General features: G+C 32.1%; 1 protein-coding gene across 2 annotated transcripts in view; it reads right to left on the bottom strand.

Moving 5' to 3' along the window:
• Nucleotides 1–963: 963 nt before the first annotated feature.
• The window catches only part of LOC137924571 (uncharacterized), a 31,659-nt gene continuing 15,539 nt past the window's right edge, over nucleotides 964–17,083 (bottom strand). Inside the window, exons 4-13 of one of the 2 annotated variants that reach the window (XM_068767965.1) lie at nucleotides 14,758–14,850; nucleotides 12,601–12,709; nucleotides 11,805–11,918; nucleotides 11,155–11,334; nucleotides 10,178–10,273; nucleotides 9,491–9,622; nucleotides 8,536–8,611; nucleotides 7,938–8,119; nucleotides 6,884–7,050; nucleotides 964–6,433 (exon numbers count right to left, since the gene is read on the bottom strand). In XM_068767965.1, the coding sequence (XP_068624066.1) occupies nucleotides 6,910–7,050; nucleotides 7,938–8,119; nucleotides 8,536–8,611; nucleotides 9,491–9,622; nucleotides 10,178–10,273; nucleotides 11,155–11,334; nucleotides 11,805–11,918; nucleotides 12,601–12,709; nucleotides 14,758–14,850 (1,123 nt within the window). In that variant the 3' untranslated portion in view covers nucleotides 964–6,433; nucleotides 6,884–6,909. Of the gene's footprint in view, nucleotides 7,051–7,937; nucleotides 8,120–8,535; nucleotides 8,612–9,490; nucleotides 9,623–10,177; nucleotides 10,274–11,154; nucleotides 11,335–11,804; nucleotides 11,919–12,600; nucleotides 12,710–14,757; nucleotides 14,851–17,083 lie in introns of both variants that reach the window. The other variant, XM_068767964.1, reaches the window with a different exon arrangement.

The following is a 17,083-nucleotide window of genomic DNA, read 5'->3' as shown; positions in this document are numbered from 1 at the left end:
TTTTAAAAACATGTCTTATGACATTTTTCACAAAAATATGTCTGTCATTCCTTGATAGCATTAAACTGTGAAGTCAGATAATATCCACGTACTCAACAGTCTAATTGGCCAACTTCTAAAACAGAAGTTAATTTTTTTTTGCAACCTCCCTTTACCACTTAAAGTTATTCTGATAGCGGTTTTATTGTAGCCCGGTAAATAAACATCAACCGTACACCTCATATCAAGCCAGTTTCAAAAATTGCATTACTTCGTACTCACTTTCACACCACTTTAATTAAATAATACGTAAACATTTAACAGCCTGCAGCGCTAAAATGAGAAAATCTAATAAATATTCATAAAAGAATGACAAATTCTAAATTGAAATGTAATATGCTTTTTTAACTGTAACGGTATTTATGGCCAGGTTATAGTTGTGGGTAATACTATTACCTTATACCATATGGATGTCTGATTCTAGGACTTGTCAGTTCCATGATGCTTTCATCCAAGTTTTGTGACCAGTAGCGACGATACCTCACAAAGCTTCGTCTAACAAAAGTCGCATTTCTTGACCGCTAGCTTACCGTTGCTTCTTCATTCATCATCGTCGTTCCATCTACAGGACTGCCACTGTTAATCATGGTCTTCCCCCGTTAGATTTTCAATAGAACCGAACATTATATTTTTCATTATTTATTATTATAACTTATTTATATAACTTTTTCTAAAGATAAAGTTATTTTCTTATATAAACTAAGATAATAGTTTTTTTTTTGGTTAAGGGTACCTATTTTTAAATGATTTAATTATCAATATTTTTGTGAACATCCATTACTGCAGTGGCAATACTATATAAATTACGCAGTGTTACCATAACCAGGGTAACGCGCTAATAACTCAGGTTGAACTATAAAATAAACAGTAGGATATCTATCGGGTGACGGAGTGGTAAGGTTTTATAAATGAAACAATTAATACTACACATACGACCATATTTATTATTGAAATATATATTCGATTATATTTTATGAAAACACACGTTATAATATTGGTTCACTATTCATTTCAACGCCGTAAGTACATACCTCTCTTTAAACCATTGAACACTTTGATTCGCAATTGACACCTCTCCATGCAAATATATTCACATTAATAAAGAGCAATCTATACTGGATAGTATTCGAAGCCAAACGCTTAATATCACATTGAAGAATACATAAATATATCACCTTAATAACTCAGTGTTAAAAAAAATTATACATAGATAATATTTTAATTTCGTTGTATAAAGATTTTATGATTTGTGGCTTGTGTTGTCTGTAACAACATATGAAATATAGACAGGACGGCTATGGAATTTAAAATTTGATTAATTCCAGTTTTTTAATAGTATTCTTGATAAATATAAAATTTTATTGACAATTTTTAACACTGGCAAGGTTGTGAATTGCGAATTAAGTGGTTCTCTATTAAACTGGTAACATTTATAATTATATAACAGACAATTATAATCAAAAGCTATTCATTAACGTCGAAGCACTCGAAGGCATGGCATTGTACGTCGATTTTCCATCTCACCAATATTGTAACATTTCGATATATATCGTGCGATTATTATAATCAATATAAGAATGATATTTCAAATAACACTAGTATATTATAAGCTATTAATAAAAATTTAATTATAATCAACTTTAGATCGATTCCCATAGAAACTGATATAGCGGGAAAACGGATTCGTATTTGTTAACTACGCTTTAGAAATCAAACACAAATAAACTATCGAAAAATATCTCAAGTCATGTCGGAGCCCACTGGATATCACGCGATACAAAAAAGATCAACGTGGGCCCCGCATACTTAATAACAGCTGTTACATCACATCAATGTTTAACACTCCAGCATTCCCTTTATTATCACTATAAGATGGATAAGTACAACAATTTTGGTCTAACACTAGGCGATTCGGTTTAGCACATTTTCCTGAACATAACTGCGACTGCGAGACCCAATATAAATGAAAGGAAATTTACTACATCGCTGTTACGTAAAGGAATAATATATGAGAACATAACAATCTCGGAGATATTGTCCAAAAGTATAACAAAGTAAATTCATTGTTAAATGTTAGGAAAAATAAAGATCGATTGTCATATTCTTCGCCAGGATACATTATTATTTTAAATTTGCTAAACCGAAATCAGTTGTTTCACAGCCTTTTTAAAGTCTTGGTGGTATATATAAATGATCTCTGTCCCATTATAAGTCGGCACATAGACTTATTTTACAAACGAAAACCTAACCTACGTAATTGTCGTGCAGTTATTTAAAAATAGTTTTATTTTTGTAGAATTAGTCTTCATAATCACTTTAGGTACGATACAACATTAAAAATCACATTCAATCAACCATAATGTTATAAGATCTATAGACACGCAATTGGTAAACTTGAAAATAGTATGGCTACATAACCCAGTCCACGGAACCATTACGTAAATTAGTTTTTTTTATATATATTAAATGTTATTGTCAAATTGTCTATGGTTAAGACGATAACGTATATATAGATTGGATATCACTTTTTAATCTATACTCCTTTACATCGGAACTGCCGCGTTGTTGAGGAAGGACAGAGATGTGATACAAATAAAAAGAGGCGATCGTGCCCGGCGTGTTAATAGATAAACTCCTTATAGTATGTCATCTTTTATTAATTAATCACATTTAAAATGTACGCGATGTCATGCATCCATTGTCTCTGGTGCCATGATTATTTAGTAACATTAATTCTGGTATTTGATCTTAGCCTCTTCTATATTTTTTCTCAGTCTCAGGGAATGTATGTTGGTAAGTCTCTTCGTTGCCTTACAAAATATATTCTTCGCGTGGAACGATTATAAATGTCATAAAAATATTTGAAGGAAATCATTTTTAATTTTTACACCGTGAATATATCTCATTAGTTTTTTTTTAAAGTGTACTTAGCACTAGAAACTATTATAAGCATATTTTGATACTTATTTACTACGAGTAAGTCGATTATTAGTTTATACTTTGATAACACAACTCGATAATTTTAAGTAAGAAGATATTTATTTATTTTTTTTGTTTTACATTTATCATATTTGTACAATATACATGAAGGCGTATCCGAATAAGTTTTCTTTCTTATTCGTATTAAGATCACATTGTTTGTGCGTTACTATGATTTTGAAATTAGAGTCCAAATATATAAAAACATTACTAATTTGAATTAAGAAAAAGTGCTAAAAACATAGATAAATTATATACGTAAAGTATTTTGATATTAATTCACTGATATTTTGTTCGCGAAAGGAAATTTAACTAATGAAAAAGTATATGAATGTAATAGAGCGCCAAAAATTCTAGAATTTCAAGCGATTACTTATAATGTTTTTTTGATGCTGTAAACCATAAGCAAAGATTCATCACATTCAGTCTATGTGTTTCACATGCATTTGAGTACTGTGGGGACGGACTATTTTTCGCTACAGTAAAAATAATTTTGGCTGCATTAAAACTAATATTGCTAACAGTATCTCCATATTTATTTGTCTGTCCCTATACCACAACGTTCGTCAAAAGTGACGTTTATTTTCGCGCGCTTTCTCAAAGTTGACAATTGTTTATTTTTTATCTGTGTGTTCGACAAGTCTTTTAATTCCGTGTAGTGCAACGTGTACGTTCTGTTGCCACGTGTATCTATATCGCTTTCCCACGCGGATTTCGCGTAATTCGCTCTTATCACCTACTTTTATTCGTTTATGCACGTTTTCTAACAATAGCTGAGTGGCACTTCGTATAATATAAAACTGTATTTGATACAGTAACATGAGATTTTTTTTCTCTTAAAGCTATATAGTTGATATAAATTATAATATGTATCTTTAATACTTCGTTACGAATTTGTGCATTGATTTTATAAGGATAGTAGGCAGACGCGGTGGTTGAGATATTTACAGTTTCCCACGTGTCTCTATGACTAGATGTTTTATTTAGTCTCTGCATTTCCTCGCACCGAAACTACACTAACTCGTTGTTACGCCGCGATGAACGTCGCCAATAATTAATTTTCGTCTTTATTAATTGTAAACGGTTACACACTGCACACCGCATACTGCACAGTACCTGTACAACACTTATCAGAATCGATTCACAGTAGTTTAACATTTGATATAAATTCTTTACGGATACAGGTAATATGAATAACTATTCGATATTTAAATCGCTCTATATTAATCGTTTTTTGTGCACCGTCTTCGGTCCCATGTCTATCGAAGGCTACGAACGCAACTTTTATTTATTTTATAATTATTGGCGCGTTCACATATTCCGCACTAATGTTTAACTTTAGATGTACAAATCACACGTCCTCATTTACTTTTAACTACGCGATAAATTCGATAATTTGAGAGTTGTCGCCAGTAAACATATCAATCGGCCATTCTCAATGTCTCTACGTGATATAATACAATCGCTAAGAAAGTTTATCAATTTTAACACTACTCTGTATTGATAGACTTGTCAACAAAGGTGGGGATGCAATAAATATTTACTATAGACAAGTGTATGAACACAGTTAATACTTTTTAAACATTTCAAGGTAATTTGGTAGAAAATTGACTCTTTCTTACGTACACTATTAAATATTCAGAATAGTATAGAATCGCTTATCGATTTAACAGTTGAAAAAAAAAAACTATTTTTTCCTTAAAGCTATATACACGCATGCAAGATGATTAACACGTACAGAAGTATATTCTGTGTATGTGTCAAAATAGAATTTGATTATACTTACTCGCTAATGAACCTGTGGTTTGAATAACATTACACACGCGGCACGATATGAAGCCGCAACAACGTGTTTCAGGAACTTTGGAAGAGCGCATACTTCGAGATGGCTTTTATTCAATATTCTCTTAGTTTATAAAAATTTACTTAAAAGCCGTTACGTTTTGTGGCAAGTAAATAACTCTTAGGCCATTCTATAAATTTGTTTTACAAGGCAAAACGTATAATTTACAGATATTTGCATTTAGCTGAAATAATTGTCTTCAAATTAAATCTTTAAACATATTCTTATATCTAAATATGGAGAACACTAACTTAAATTGTTGTGATATAAATACAAAAACTCCGCTAAATGGGCCTCCTTTATAACAAAGTCATAAGTCGTTTTGGAAGCATGGCTTTAAATAGTTTTACAAATACCTGCATATAAACTATAGTATCATTGCTTATACAGGTTGTATCACTATACACCGAAAGTATATCGTTTACATTTCTTAGGAGCGTTTAGCATGTAGCAATTTTAAAACGAATTCAATTCCTACAACAGTGTTACAAATAATAATCTTTCTCAGGTACATTTGTGATAGTTTTTCATCTACTTTCAACTTCCTTCCTCGCTATTGTCTATGCGCTACAATACAACCTGTATATGCCACAGATAATGTAAAATAAAGTAAAATGGAAAATACAAGCTACTTTTTTTCCTTGTCAGAAAAGAATTTTTTAACAGACACGTTAACAGATTTCTTTAAAAGGAAAATAATTATAAAAATCTGTAAATGAGACAACAAATTTGAAAGAGATACAATAAGAAGAGTAAAAAGGAGAAATAATTCACTAAAAATAAATTTCAATTTCATTTTGAAGACGAAAATTGGGCAATCATTAATTAATCATACCTATTAGCTAACTATTCAAAAGCCATCAGGCTTTTTCGTAAATAATAAAAATAATTTTTCACGAATCAATTTTGCATAAAATAAACAATATTTCTATCTCTCTTCAATCAATGGCGTTAAAATAATAATAGATATATATTTTAAACCACCATATAACAAACTGTATTTTTACGTCTGTATGTTCAGTGACAAGTTATGGTAACTTCCAATACAGTCTGCATTCTTTAATATTGTTTTTTGTCGTTAGTTCTCCATTTTAAGTGTACAATTATTACATGTTACTCTATATGAATCACATAGAAGCAAATACAGTTATACTCTAACATGAAAGGCAGTTAGCAGTTTTTGTTCATACCATATTTGTCCATTTTGTATTTTTATTATCAAATCTATTTTACAACAAACCGGCGCTCTAGCTTGGTTTTATTTACGATACTAGATTTTGGGTTACATAGGGTCTTTCTTTTAACTGTACTCGAATCCTTCTATATCAGGTAGAGAATGTTCGGGAAGCTCGGAAACATCTCGCCCAAACTACTCCAATGTTTGAGGACAGTTGTCTTTGACCAGTCTGTTATACGTGGTCCTTTTACGGTGGGCCTTATAAGTAAGCCCAACGTCAACCAGAGAGCTATGCTCGGAGTTTTGCTGCGAGAGCTGATTAGACGCCGAAAGGTTCTCTACTGTTGACCACGAGCTGGAACACGCGGCGTGGATAGTCAATGAGTGTCTATGGGCTGAAATGAAGGAGAAGGGATTCTATTGTTCAAGAAACAGATCGGCGTCGCTAGGGGCGTTAAAACATGCCCTGTACCAGGCCCCGCTCACCGCGAACATTACTTATCTTAACGGCCACGTATCACAGTATAGTTTCTGTATATTTGTAAAATTATTATCCCATAATATATGTTTATTAATATCTTTCTGATATGTAATTTAGTTAAATTAACCCATAAGAAATGTTTTTAGGTTACTCTGAATATTGCATTTGCTTCTACGTGGATCATATTAAATTTAAACACATGCGCGTTCTATGTAACGCACAGTTGAGTATTATATTTTGAAAACTGCGTATTTTACTGTTGTCAATTATATTATTGTATTTTGAGTGTTCGTTTTGAAAATACCTTTTTAACAGTTATATATGTAATAATCGGTACAATCACAATGAAGAGTTGGAGACTTACTGTAACTTCTTGTTCATCACCGAAACTTACGTGACCCCCAGCGTCTGCCTGGCTTCGTATAGCACATACTCGGCGCGTTGCTCGGGTGCTGATCCGGCTCGAAGTCCCGGGTGCAGCTTGCTCCACTGGCACGGTTTCCATTTAAAATTCGTATAATCATTCACCTCCTGCCAATGTAATTAATAAGTGTAAGAAAAGTTCAAAACTGTTTCCTAAAAAAAATTATACACACACTTAAAAACAGAATTACACGTTAAATAATTAATTTAAAATAAATAAATAACATAGATAATTGTTATTTATGTAACTGTTTTTACATTAGTATTTAAATTTTCAAATTCAAAAATGGAAGAATTCCCGTGTTTTGATGACAAATGCCTCATATTCGAAGACAAACGAAAGGAACTCAGCAGTACTATTCATACATATTTCAATGAATATAAGTTTATATTGATGCAATGAGTAGTTATTCATTTAATTATATTTCAAATAACCTGGAGGCGAACACATTGTGACCCAAGGTATGCTATCCAATTTTTTTTTTATAGTGTAGTAATCCTTAGTAAGAAAGATCTTTGATATTTTTTTAACTAGCAATACGAGCTTTGTAATCATTATTTGGAATCCTAATGTAAATTGATTCATAAACTCGATGAAATCGAGTCTTCGATATATAAAATGTATATTTGATTTTAGTATTGATGTTTATAACATAATTTTGTTCTTTTTGTGGGGCACAATCAATTACAATATTAATTTAACAGAATTAGTAACCTCGTAAATATGTGTAGCTACGGCAGACGCTTCATGGAATGACTTGACGTGACGACCAAACATACCACTTCTGTCCTACCTGTGACCATAGGTGCAGCAAAGCATTCGAGACAGACAAAATTTAAAAATATCATCATCATCATCATCATTTCTTACTTCCAGAGGGAAGAGAGCTGCATCAATTTCTGACTTTAACAAGGTTTCAGTCTCGAGTTCAGAACTTTAAGACCCCAACCACTCGCTTGCTTAAATGAAGCACTTAAATGTACAAGATGGTCACCTCCACAAAGGTGAGGTCGACGGGACGGTGCAGGTCGGTTGCCAGCACGGGCTCCGCTGCACCGGACTGCAGGCGACCAGCGCGTCGACCTCCCCCTCCCTGCACCGAGGACACTTCCAGCTGTCGTAACGTTTTCCGCAGTCTCACGAACCCCAACACATCGTACTGCCACACCCAGTAGCCTGCAATATTACATTTTGTTACACGTTTTTATTAAGTAATGACTACAAGGTTTATAGTAAAGATATATTTTTAATTTTATATTTTATAGCGCCTATAGTACTGAAGATTCAAGTCAACTTTGCTTACTTCTTTACACAAAAAAATAGTTCAGCTGATCCGGGCCTATTCTTATTTTTTTTTATATCCTATTTTATTTGACAAACAAACAAGTATACACTGTAAAACATGTACACTCCACCACGTTTTACAGTGAAACTGTACAATAAGAAAAAGAAATTGCTTTACATGTTATGGTATAAGTCTTGATATTTATTTAAATCAATAGTATATCATGGGCCATTACTCTCTTCATATAATTTTTTTTTAACATTTCCTGATAACAAGTATAAAAAATACAATCTATGCCAACACTTACCATGTATGACGAGCCTCTGCAGATGTTCACACTGCCAGCACAACAAGATCAATGGGTTCATATTGCTCCTATCTATCTGAAATATTTTTAAAAAATTAATTTATTTTAAGGCTTTAGAGCATTTCACAAATTAAAATAATAAGAAGTCTAAAATGAGATACACAAACAAATGTAATAATCTCAAAGTAATGATTCGAGAAGTTCTAGATTGACAACCATGAGCCGAATAAGCACAAGGCCAGTCACCGTGGTGAACTGTGGAGGAGGTCTATGCCATGCGGTGACCATCTATCGGCTGACATGGTGATAATAAGAAAAGTAATTTTATTTATAAACATGTTTTCATATCAACTAAAACTGGTAACTAAAAGCATTGAAACCGGGTCTTATACTTCGAGGCTCATCGGCAAGTTCATAGTTGTTCAACGAGCCATGAACACGGCCATGCTTGGGATTTATCTATGAAAACATTTTAGGAAAAAAGATAAATTGGTTTAGCAAGTTAAACCGGCAGCGATCAGGCCACATAGAGCTGGGAATTGAAGATTCCGTAGGATGTCTACCCAACACGTGAGAGGTCTCTACCCTAAAGAGAAGGTCGGGAGACACTAGATGTAAGGCTGCTTGGTGAACTGGTGCTGTTGGAAATCTGTGAGGCATATGTCCAGCAGTGAACTTCTTATGTCTGAAATTAAGACACATTGCTAAAAAAAACATATTTTGTAAAACATAAATAGATTTTTTTTTCGCTTTTTTGTGCATATGATAAAATTGCAATAAAAATATAGTACGTATAATTGTCCATTTACTTTTCAGGGTTTTTAAGGCGGTCCTTACATACCAGGCCCAAACAGACACCCTGCATATATGCATTTATTTCGAATCCGAAAAGTTTTGTCTTGTACAGTAAGTTTGTGTGAGTACAAGGTAGAAATAGTATAAATGTAATAAATACCTCATCAATGCGACTGACTCTGATAAATTTATTATAGGAGTCAGTCGAGACGTAAGGACAGTCAACCCACACCAGTTCGCGCAGCGTGGATTTGTACCGATCGACCAGATGCGTCAACAACAGCCCGTGGAACTGGAAACAACATTTTTAAATATTATTCACATTTATTTATTATTATAAATAAGAGTTATACTTGTGACAACCAAGTTTACAGATAATAAATTAAAAAAAATAATTAAAATATGACAAAAAGTAGACAAACATTTCTCTGTTGGCATTGGCACTACGAGTAAGAAATATAATAGCCGACTTGTTAAAAGATTTCAATTTAATACTTGTGGAATAAAAACCTGAAATATTATTTCTGTTATACACATTATTAGTATATTTACCTGAAGATGAAAAAAGAACTTCTAGAAAAACACTTATGTTGCAATAATAGATTGTGAATGGGATATTCAGGCGAAATACTATACAACATACACTATCTTACAAGTGCACAAGTAGAATGAAACAGTCAATTATGTTCATTTAAAAATTAGTAATTTATCAAAGCCACCTCCATAACATCCTAGGTGTGATTATAAATATGCATCTAAATCTCATTTTTGATCATGAATTTGCTACATTATGCTGAAAGCAATATCTGAGAGAGAGCTATATATGATTTGAACCAATATTACTTACAATTTTACAAAACATGACCTTGAACGAAGTCAAAGTCATTCCTGCCACCAGTACTTTATCCATCACATCGTTTAACTTTCTCACCGGTAAAGCAATCTGTAAAACAAACAAGTTAAAATTAAACTTAACATATTATTATTACAGTACAAACTATAACTTATCAGCAAAAACATGATTTCAAATTTGAGATATCACTACTAAAGTAAGTAGTTAGAAGATTTTGGCACATATCAAAAGATCTTACTCTAAATATTTACTTAAGAAGCAGCCTCAGTCTGAATCTAGCTTAAGTTTACATAAACTAATATATTTTAATCACTTTCATCTTTATCGAGAATTCTACAGGTGAACAAAAGTCTTAGTTTATCCCATTCTGTTTGTGCAAGATTTTTTAAAAATTGTCTTAACTAATATAATTTAGTTAAAATAATATTTAAAACCAGTGAGTGGATTAGGATGTTCTATGAATAAGTAACATTTTTTTAGTGTAGAACATCTAACAAGGTGAACAGAAGACCTGGCAACGGGTCAACGAGTTACTATGGACGCTGTTTCTGATCGGTCATATCGAAAATCTATAGCGAAAACTTATATCTAGTAATAGACGTTTTACAACTGAAATGACGAAAAAATATACGATCCATAAAAACATTGTGGAGTGTATCATACTTTATCTTAAGATCCTATTTGTAACTTTTTGTAGTGTAGTCCAAATAAAGAAAATTATCAAAAATTGTATTTTCCAATAAATTAATGTCCCTAAGGATATCAGGATGGAGTCACGTATCTCATAGCTACAGAAATATTTTTTTTTCCAATTCAAATTTAATGACTTATTTAAATAATTGTCAAACCCTGTCTTCACAAAAGTTCTTTGGTTTGATTTCAATAAAAAAGTTTTTGGATTCAAACCATAACCTGCAATAGTAAAAATGAAAATAGAAATTAGACCATAAATATAAAGCAATGAGACTTACAATGTTTATGGAGACTTCCAGTCCATTTGGGTAGAAATCATTCACTCGAACCCAGTCTATGCATTGCAAGGCCATTTTCCTCCTTCGTGTAATATTTAGAGTGAGGTATTTAAATAGTGTTAGGTGGGAGAGTGTTTCCAACGCTTCTGTGCTGATATGTATGTAGTCCACTGTTATATGCTGGAAACAGAGTTTGTAGATAATTTGACAGACACTTTAATAACTTACATTGCAACAGTTGTAAACATATGTTACTATGTTTTAGGCCAGTTTTTCCCAACCTTTATGGTGTCATGCCAAACCTTAGCCTTTCCCACCACACCACCACAAACCACAATAAGTAAATTTTCTAAACATATAATGAAAAATTGAAACTCAAATTCCAAATGATTTTTGTGAAGATTTCTCTGTATTAATTTATTATTTAAGAATTTGCTTAAGAAAAAAAGATTTAACTCCAAAACGAAAGGTTTAACTCTGTCGAGCTCATTTGCGAATTGCTCTCCTTAATAATAAAATTTCCCTAGTAGTAGCTTACTACTTATAATGTCAAAATAATTGACGATTCCAAATTTTGTATCAACGCCTGCATGAGTAAAGGATATTTTGAATTATGATGCCCGTGTGCCATAGTTTTAGTAGTGACTAACCTGCAGCGTGGAGAATACCATCAGGCCAACATTGCACCGCGACATCACGGAGTCGGCCGGGGACATGGCGCTACTGAACGACAGCGACCTGGAGTAGTACTCGAAGTGTTTATGCTGCAAAATTAAATGTATATGTTATCTATGAGAGTTTTTTTCTAGTAATAGTATATGATGTACAAAAAAGTTCAAATAAACAAATAATTAGTTGATTAAAATAATTTGTATTAGTATAAAATGTTTTAAATTTTGTCCCTCCTAGAAATTAGAAACTAAGAACCTAGAACAGTAAATTATTTATCTTATATTATTTATCAATTATATTATCGATATTATAATATATATCAAGAACTATGTTTCATCACCATCATTATCATAATTTCATCCGTAAGACGTCTGTCGACTTCTGATGACGTTATTAAAGTTGTCTGTCTACCTTGTGAGAGAACATCCTTACTGCACCAGACCTTAGTCAAACTTCATAACCTGGTTTAGCACCTATCTGTTCTGCGCGCTTGGTGGCCTGCTCACCGCTATTTCAAGTTACTAATCCGTTGGGTTATGTATTTTTGAGTATTGTGTTAAGTAAGATAGTTAAGTAATATAATAAGATAGTACAGTATAAAATATAAGCAGACATATATAAAGTTTTTTTTGTCATCTGACATATTTTCCTGATTTACGGCACAGGTACTATAAATAGGTCCACCAAAATCGAAGATTAGTGATAAATTTGCCCATAAGTTTAAGAATTGTTGATTTGAATGTTAGACAAGTTATATAACTGTTAAAATCTCACCGTATATTTTTCGTTCTCAACTGATATCATGGTGCTCAGTTCGCAGCCCATGAATGCAAGCCTCTGTATGCAGTAGAGGTGTTTGTACAGCAGGCTCTCGGTTATTTTTCTGAAAATACAAAGAATATTCTCTTTAGATATTATAAATCAATTAGTGGTGCATTTTTCAATTATTTTGTATTTATAATCAGGTAACCAATGAAAGGGTTTTCACATTTTCAGCTAACCGCAAATTCAAATTACGGTGTTGCGGCTTCCACTTAGTGGTGTCTACCACAAACCAGTAAAAAAATTTGTATATCAAGGGAGCCTATAAACTATAATTACTAGATTACTATATAGATACTTAGATTTAGGTTAAACAAGGAAGTCAATGGGAAAACAGCAAATGTTAGAACTGTAAAATATATATAGAATAAATATATAGGTGTAAAAGCTTTAAATGGGTAAATGTATAAATCATTTTATACATATTTGTTTAACAAAGTACAAGATGTTTTTGTTATAGACTTTATGATAAATAAAACAAGTCCCTGACAACATTATGATGTTGTATCAAATTTCATTATATCTGCGTTCATCACCTTGAGACATATCGAATAACTAGTCGATAATAATAACTGCTAATGTGCCTCATTAGAACAGTTAGTATTTCTATGTTGCTCGCAAGCAGAAAAATGAACATGAAACACTACACTGCATTACTAACAAGTATCTATAATATGATGTGGGTTTCAACTGTATCCTAGACCACGTCTGACTTATTTCACCAACACTACATCTTTCTTTGTCTATTACATGTAATAATGTTTTTTTGTTTTAATCCATTGTTTCCCAATGCGGGTCCCACGCCCGACAGGGGACCAATTTGATTGTAAGGGGATTTAAACTGGACCCGACACGAGTTCAACTCTTTCGCTTTCATATAAAATTTATGTATATTACATAGGTTGACTTAAGAACTTTAGAAACGCTAAAGTGGAGTACGGCATGAAAAAGGTTAGAAAATCTGTTTAATCAGTAGTAAACTATCATCTACACAAAAATGATTGCCATGACATACAAAAAGTTAATATAATATATATATAATAAGGATATAGGACAACTCTGCTTATAGTCTGAGACTGATTGCAGATAAGCAAGAGACAAGCAAAATAATGATGTTTTATTAAATTGCTATCTATAAAAAAATTTCTGTTATGATAACGTAGACTGAGTGGACTTACTCAATGGTCGAACTGAAGATACATACTTTCGCAAGTATAATTAAAGAAAAGCAATAACATATATATTAATTTAATCAATTGCTAATATGTATTTCTTTACCATGCATAAGAGATGTATCGCTGTATTTGTTTTGATTTATTATCTACTATAGATAACACTAGAACACAACATACGTTTATATATTTAAGCTATCAGAGTTAACATGGAAGGAAGTAGAGAATGTTAACAATAACAGTGCAAGTGTAAGAGGATTTACTGTTTGTAGTGGTATTAGGAGTTATAGGTTAAGTAATCCCCTGTACTTTCATATTACACATGTTTACCCCCTTACAACGCGGGCTTTCCCATGTAATGTTTGTATACTGTAAGATTATAATTGTTCTTAGGGGAATATATATGAGGATGATGTCCAGCTGTGAACTTTCTAAGTAATGTAAGATGATTTGTAAGCGTTTCAAATAACGCAGTGATTTTTCAGGTTATGTTTTTGACTATGTCGTTTATAATGATCTGTATTATTCATAATCAATTTCGTGCACGTCTAGACAGTGTGCCAATTATATTCTAATAAAATTGGAAAAAAAGATTAAAATTATTTTTGGTGAGAAAAGTTAAACGTGTATCATCCGTGTCAACGTGTAACGCGTTATATGAGATGACATGATCGCTATGTAGGAGAAAACCAGTTTAACGCAATTTCTAATAAGACAAAACTAATCTACCGAGTTTTAGGAGGATTTCTGTATATGCCTTCAAATTAAGTTACATCGAAAGCCTATTTTAAGTTGTGTTTGATGTTATTTAGATTTATACTATCACGTAATTATGAGGGTAGTCTGTTAGTTAGTCGCTGTACAAGATTAAGGCGTATGTATTGTTCGCACGTGACGTCACAATGGTAGTTATTCCACAATATAAACTACAAGTTACCGTTTTATTTTGGTGACAGGCGCATGATAGTTCTGTTGCAGGTAGCTCGGCCCGATGAATATAACTTCGATTAACTTTTTCGTGTCGAAAAATCTGTAATAAAAATAATGATACAAAATTCTCATTGGGATAGTTAGTATATTAAAATATAAAACAATATCTATAGTGCAATGTATAATATCTATTATTAAAATTAAGAAGTAAAGAAATCAAAATTCGAAAAAGTTTTATCATATTTATCATCAACAAATTTATACATATTATTCGATAACTTGTTGCCATTTTATAAGTAACTTATGTAAATATAAAAGTGGTTTCCATAATAAGCGTTGTTATTATGGCAACCCTTTTTTATTACCCTTAAAGTAAATAAGAAACCAAATCATTTATTTCGTGAAACACATGATAATAACAAAGGAGTAAGTAGTAAATAGTCCAATGTTCTGCCTAGTGTTGGCGCACTAATTTAACGAAGGTATGTAAAAAAAGAAAAAAAAGAAGGTAGGTTTTTTGTTCAAATTAAAATTATTTAAAATAAAATTTAAAATAGAACTAATTCAATATAATTAAAAACAATAATATATCATTTAAAATTTCATCAAAAGTGTTTTCAAGTTACGCTTGCAATGGAGCAGTCCAATCAGTCTCTAGGTTCGCGCGGAAAATTATTAAAAATACCCCCGCACAGACATTGCGTTAATTTTTTTGGATGAAACGTGATTTTAAATTTTGTGCAACAAAGTCTTATTCCGTTCCGCTCGCCAGAAAGACATTGGTGCAAGTGTATATTAGTCCTCGTGTGCACAGCAGTCCCGTAGATGTACAACGATGGGAAGGTGAGTAACCTTAAATATCCTAAACATGGCTTACAACTGTCCATTTGTTTCAAATTACAAATTGCTCTGATATTCTTGTTTTGAGCTTTAAATATGTCAGTTTTATACGTTAATATGCCACAAAACATTTTGCAATATCGCAATCTGGATGATACGAGCCCATGATAGGCCGTTAAGTGTTGAGATGTTTGCAGATTTTCATAACACTTATGAGAATTAGCTCAATATGTTACAGATATGTTATGCGTGTGTCTTTCAAGTCATACTGAAATCAAGATGGAGTCCTAAAAATTTAGTCATTATATTTAGGTTAGGATTACATTATAATTTCGTTGTTGTTGAAAGTTCATAAAAAATATTTTCTTTAAATTAATCAATAGATTATTATATGCATACGAATATCCGATCTATAGTCAAGACATAAATTTGTATAAAATGTGCAAATACAAAAACATGATACAAACATTATACTGTTTTTGTATTACAGTGACATAATCTAACATATTCTTCCTCGTCATCAACATGTGTATTAATTAGTTACCCAATACCAATATTACCACGACATACAAAAACATCTCATTATGTATGTAGGGCGATACGTTTCTTGTTCGCAAACATATTCTAAGCGACTTTCCCTTGTGATTGTGGTCACTGCGACATTATTGAAATGTATGCTCTGTGACAATTGCGTTTTACACAAGAAATACAACCTTGGTATAATCAAAATGAAAAAAAGTTTGCATTAGGAAAGAATAACGTTTGAAAGGTTATTGAATTATGTTTTTAATATTTTTATATTATTTACAGTCAGTAAAATTATAAAAAATATTGTCATCATATATCGAAACCCTATAACTTCGAAAATTATCGACAGATGGCATTAGTAGTCAATTTTTGCCGGTAGTTAGGAGCACCACTCTGTTGGATCGCCGACTAATTAATAGCCCAGAATTGATGACGGCTCTGTATACATGATTGTTTTTCTAATTAAAATTAAAAATCATCGAAAATACCATCCTTAGATCAATCCTATTTTAATAAATATTTCGAATATTTTTTGTTACGTCGAAATTATTATAAAATTACATCATCATACATTATGTACCAACGAATAACACTATGCTTGATTAGAAATTATCGATTCCATATCGTATTGAAACAAAATGCACGCTTCAATACTCGTAACTTCATTAGTTACAGCGCCATATAAGCCGTCGCACAGTAACGAAGTATTGTAAATGTATGATAGCGAAAAAAGACGTCAAAGTGTTATTTACATTGAAAATCTTACGCGAAAGACTGAATCTAAGTGATCGCAAATTGTGGAGGTGGTTGAAAGGAATCCATCATCATCTTTATGTCAAAGATTGTCACCAGGACCAGTCTTTGCACTGCACGCATCCAGATACTTCCAGTAACCAGCGTCTACCGGTTTGGTTATCATTCGAGAACCTTAAAAGATGTACTAATAGAAAAATAATAAAGTAGCA

The sequence above is a fragment of the Battus philenor genome, unplaced genomic scaffold (genome assembly GCF_028537555.1).
Source record: "Battus philenor isolate CCGP_79_NKW_IND1 unplaced genomic scaffold, ilBatPhil1.0.hap1 SCAF_24, whole genome shotgun sequence".
In the NCBI taxonomy this organism is placed as follows: Eukaryota; Metazoa; Arthropoda; class Insecta; order Lepidoptera; family Papilionidae; genus Battus; species Battus philenor.
The sequence above is the reverse complement of the archived record's forward strand: the minus strand, read 5'-3'. Positions and strand labels throughout refer to the sequence as shown.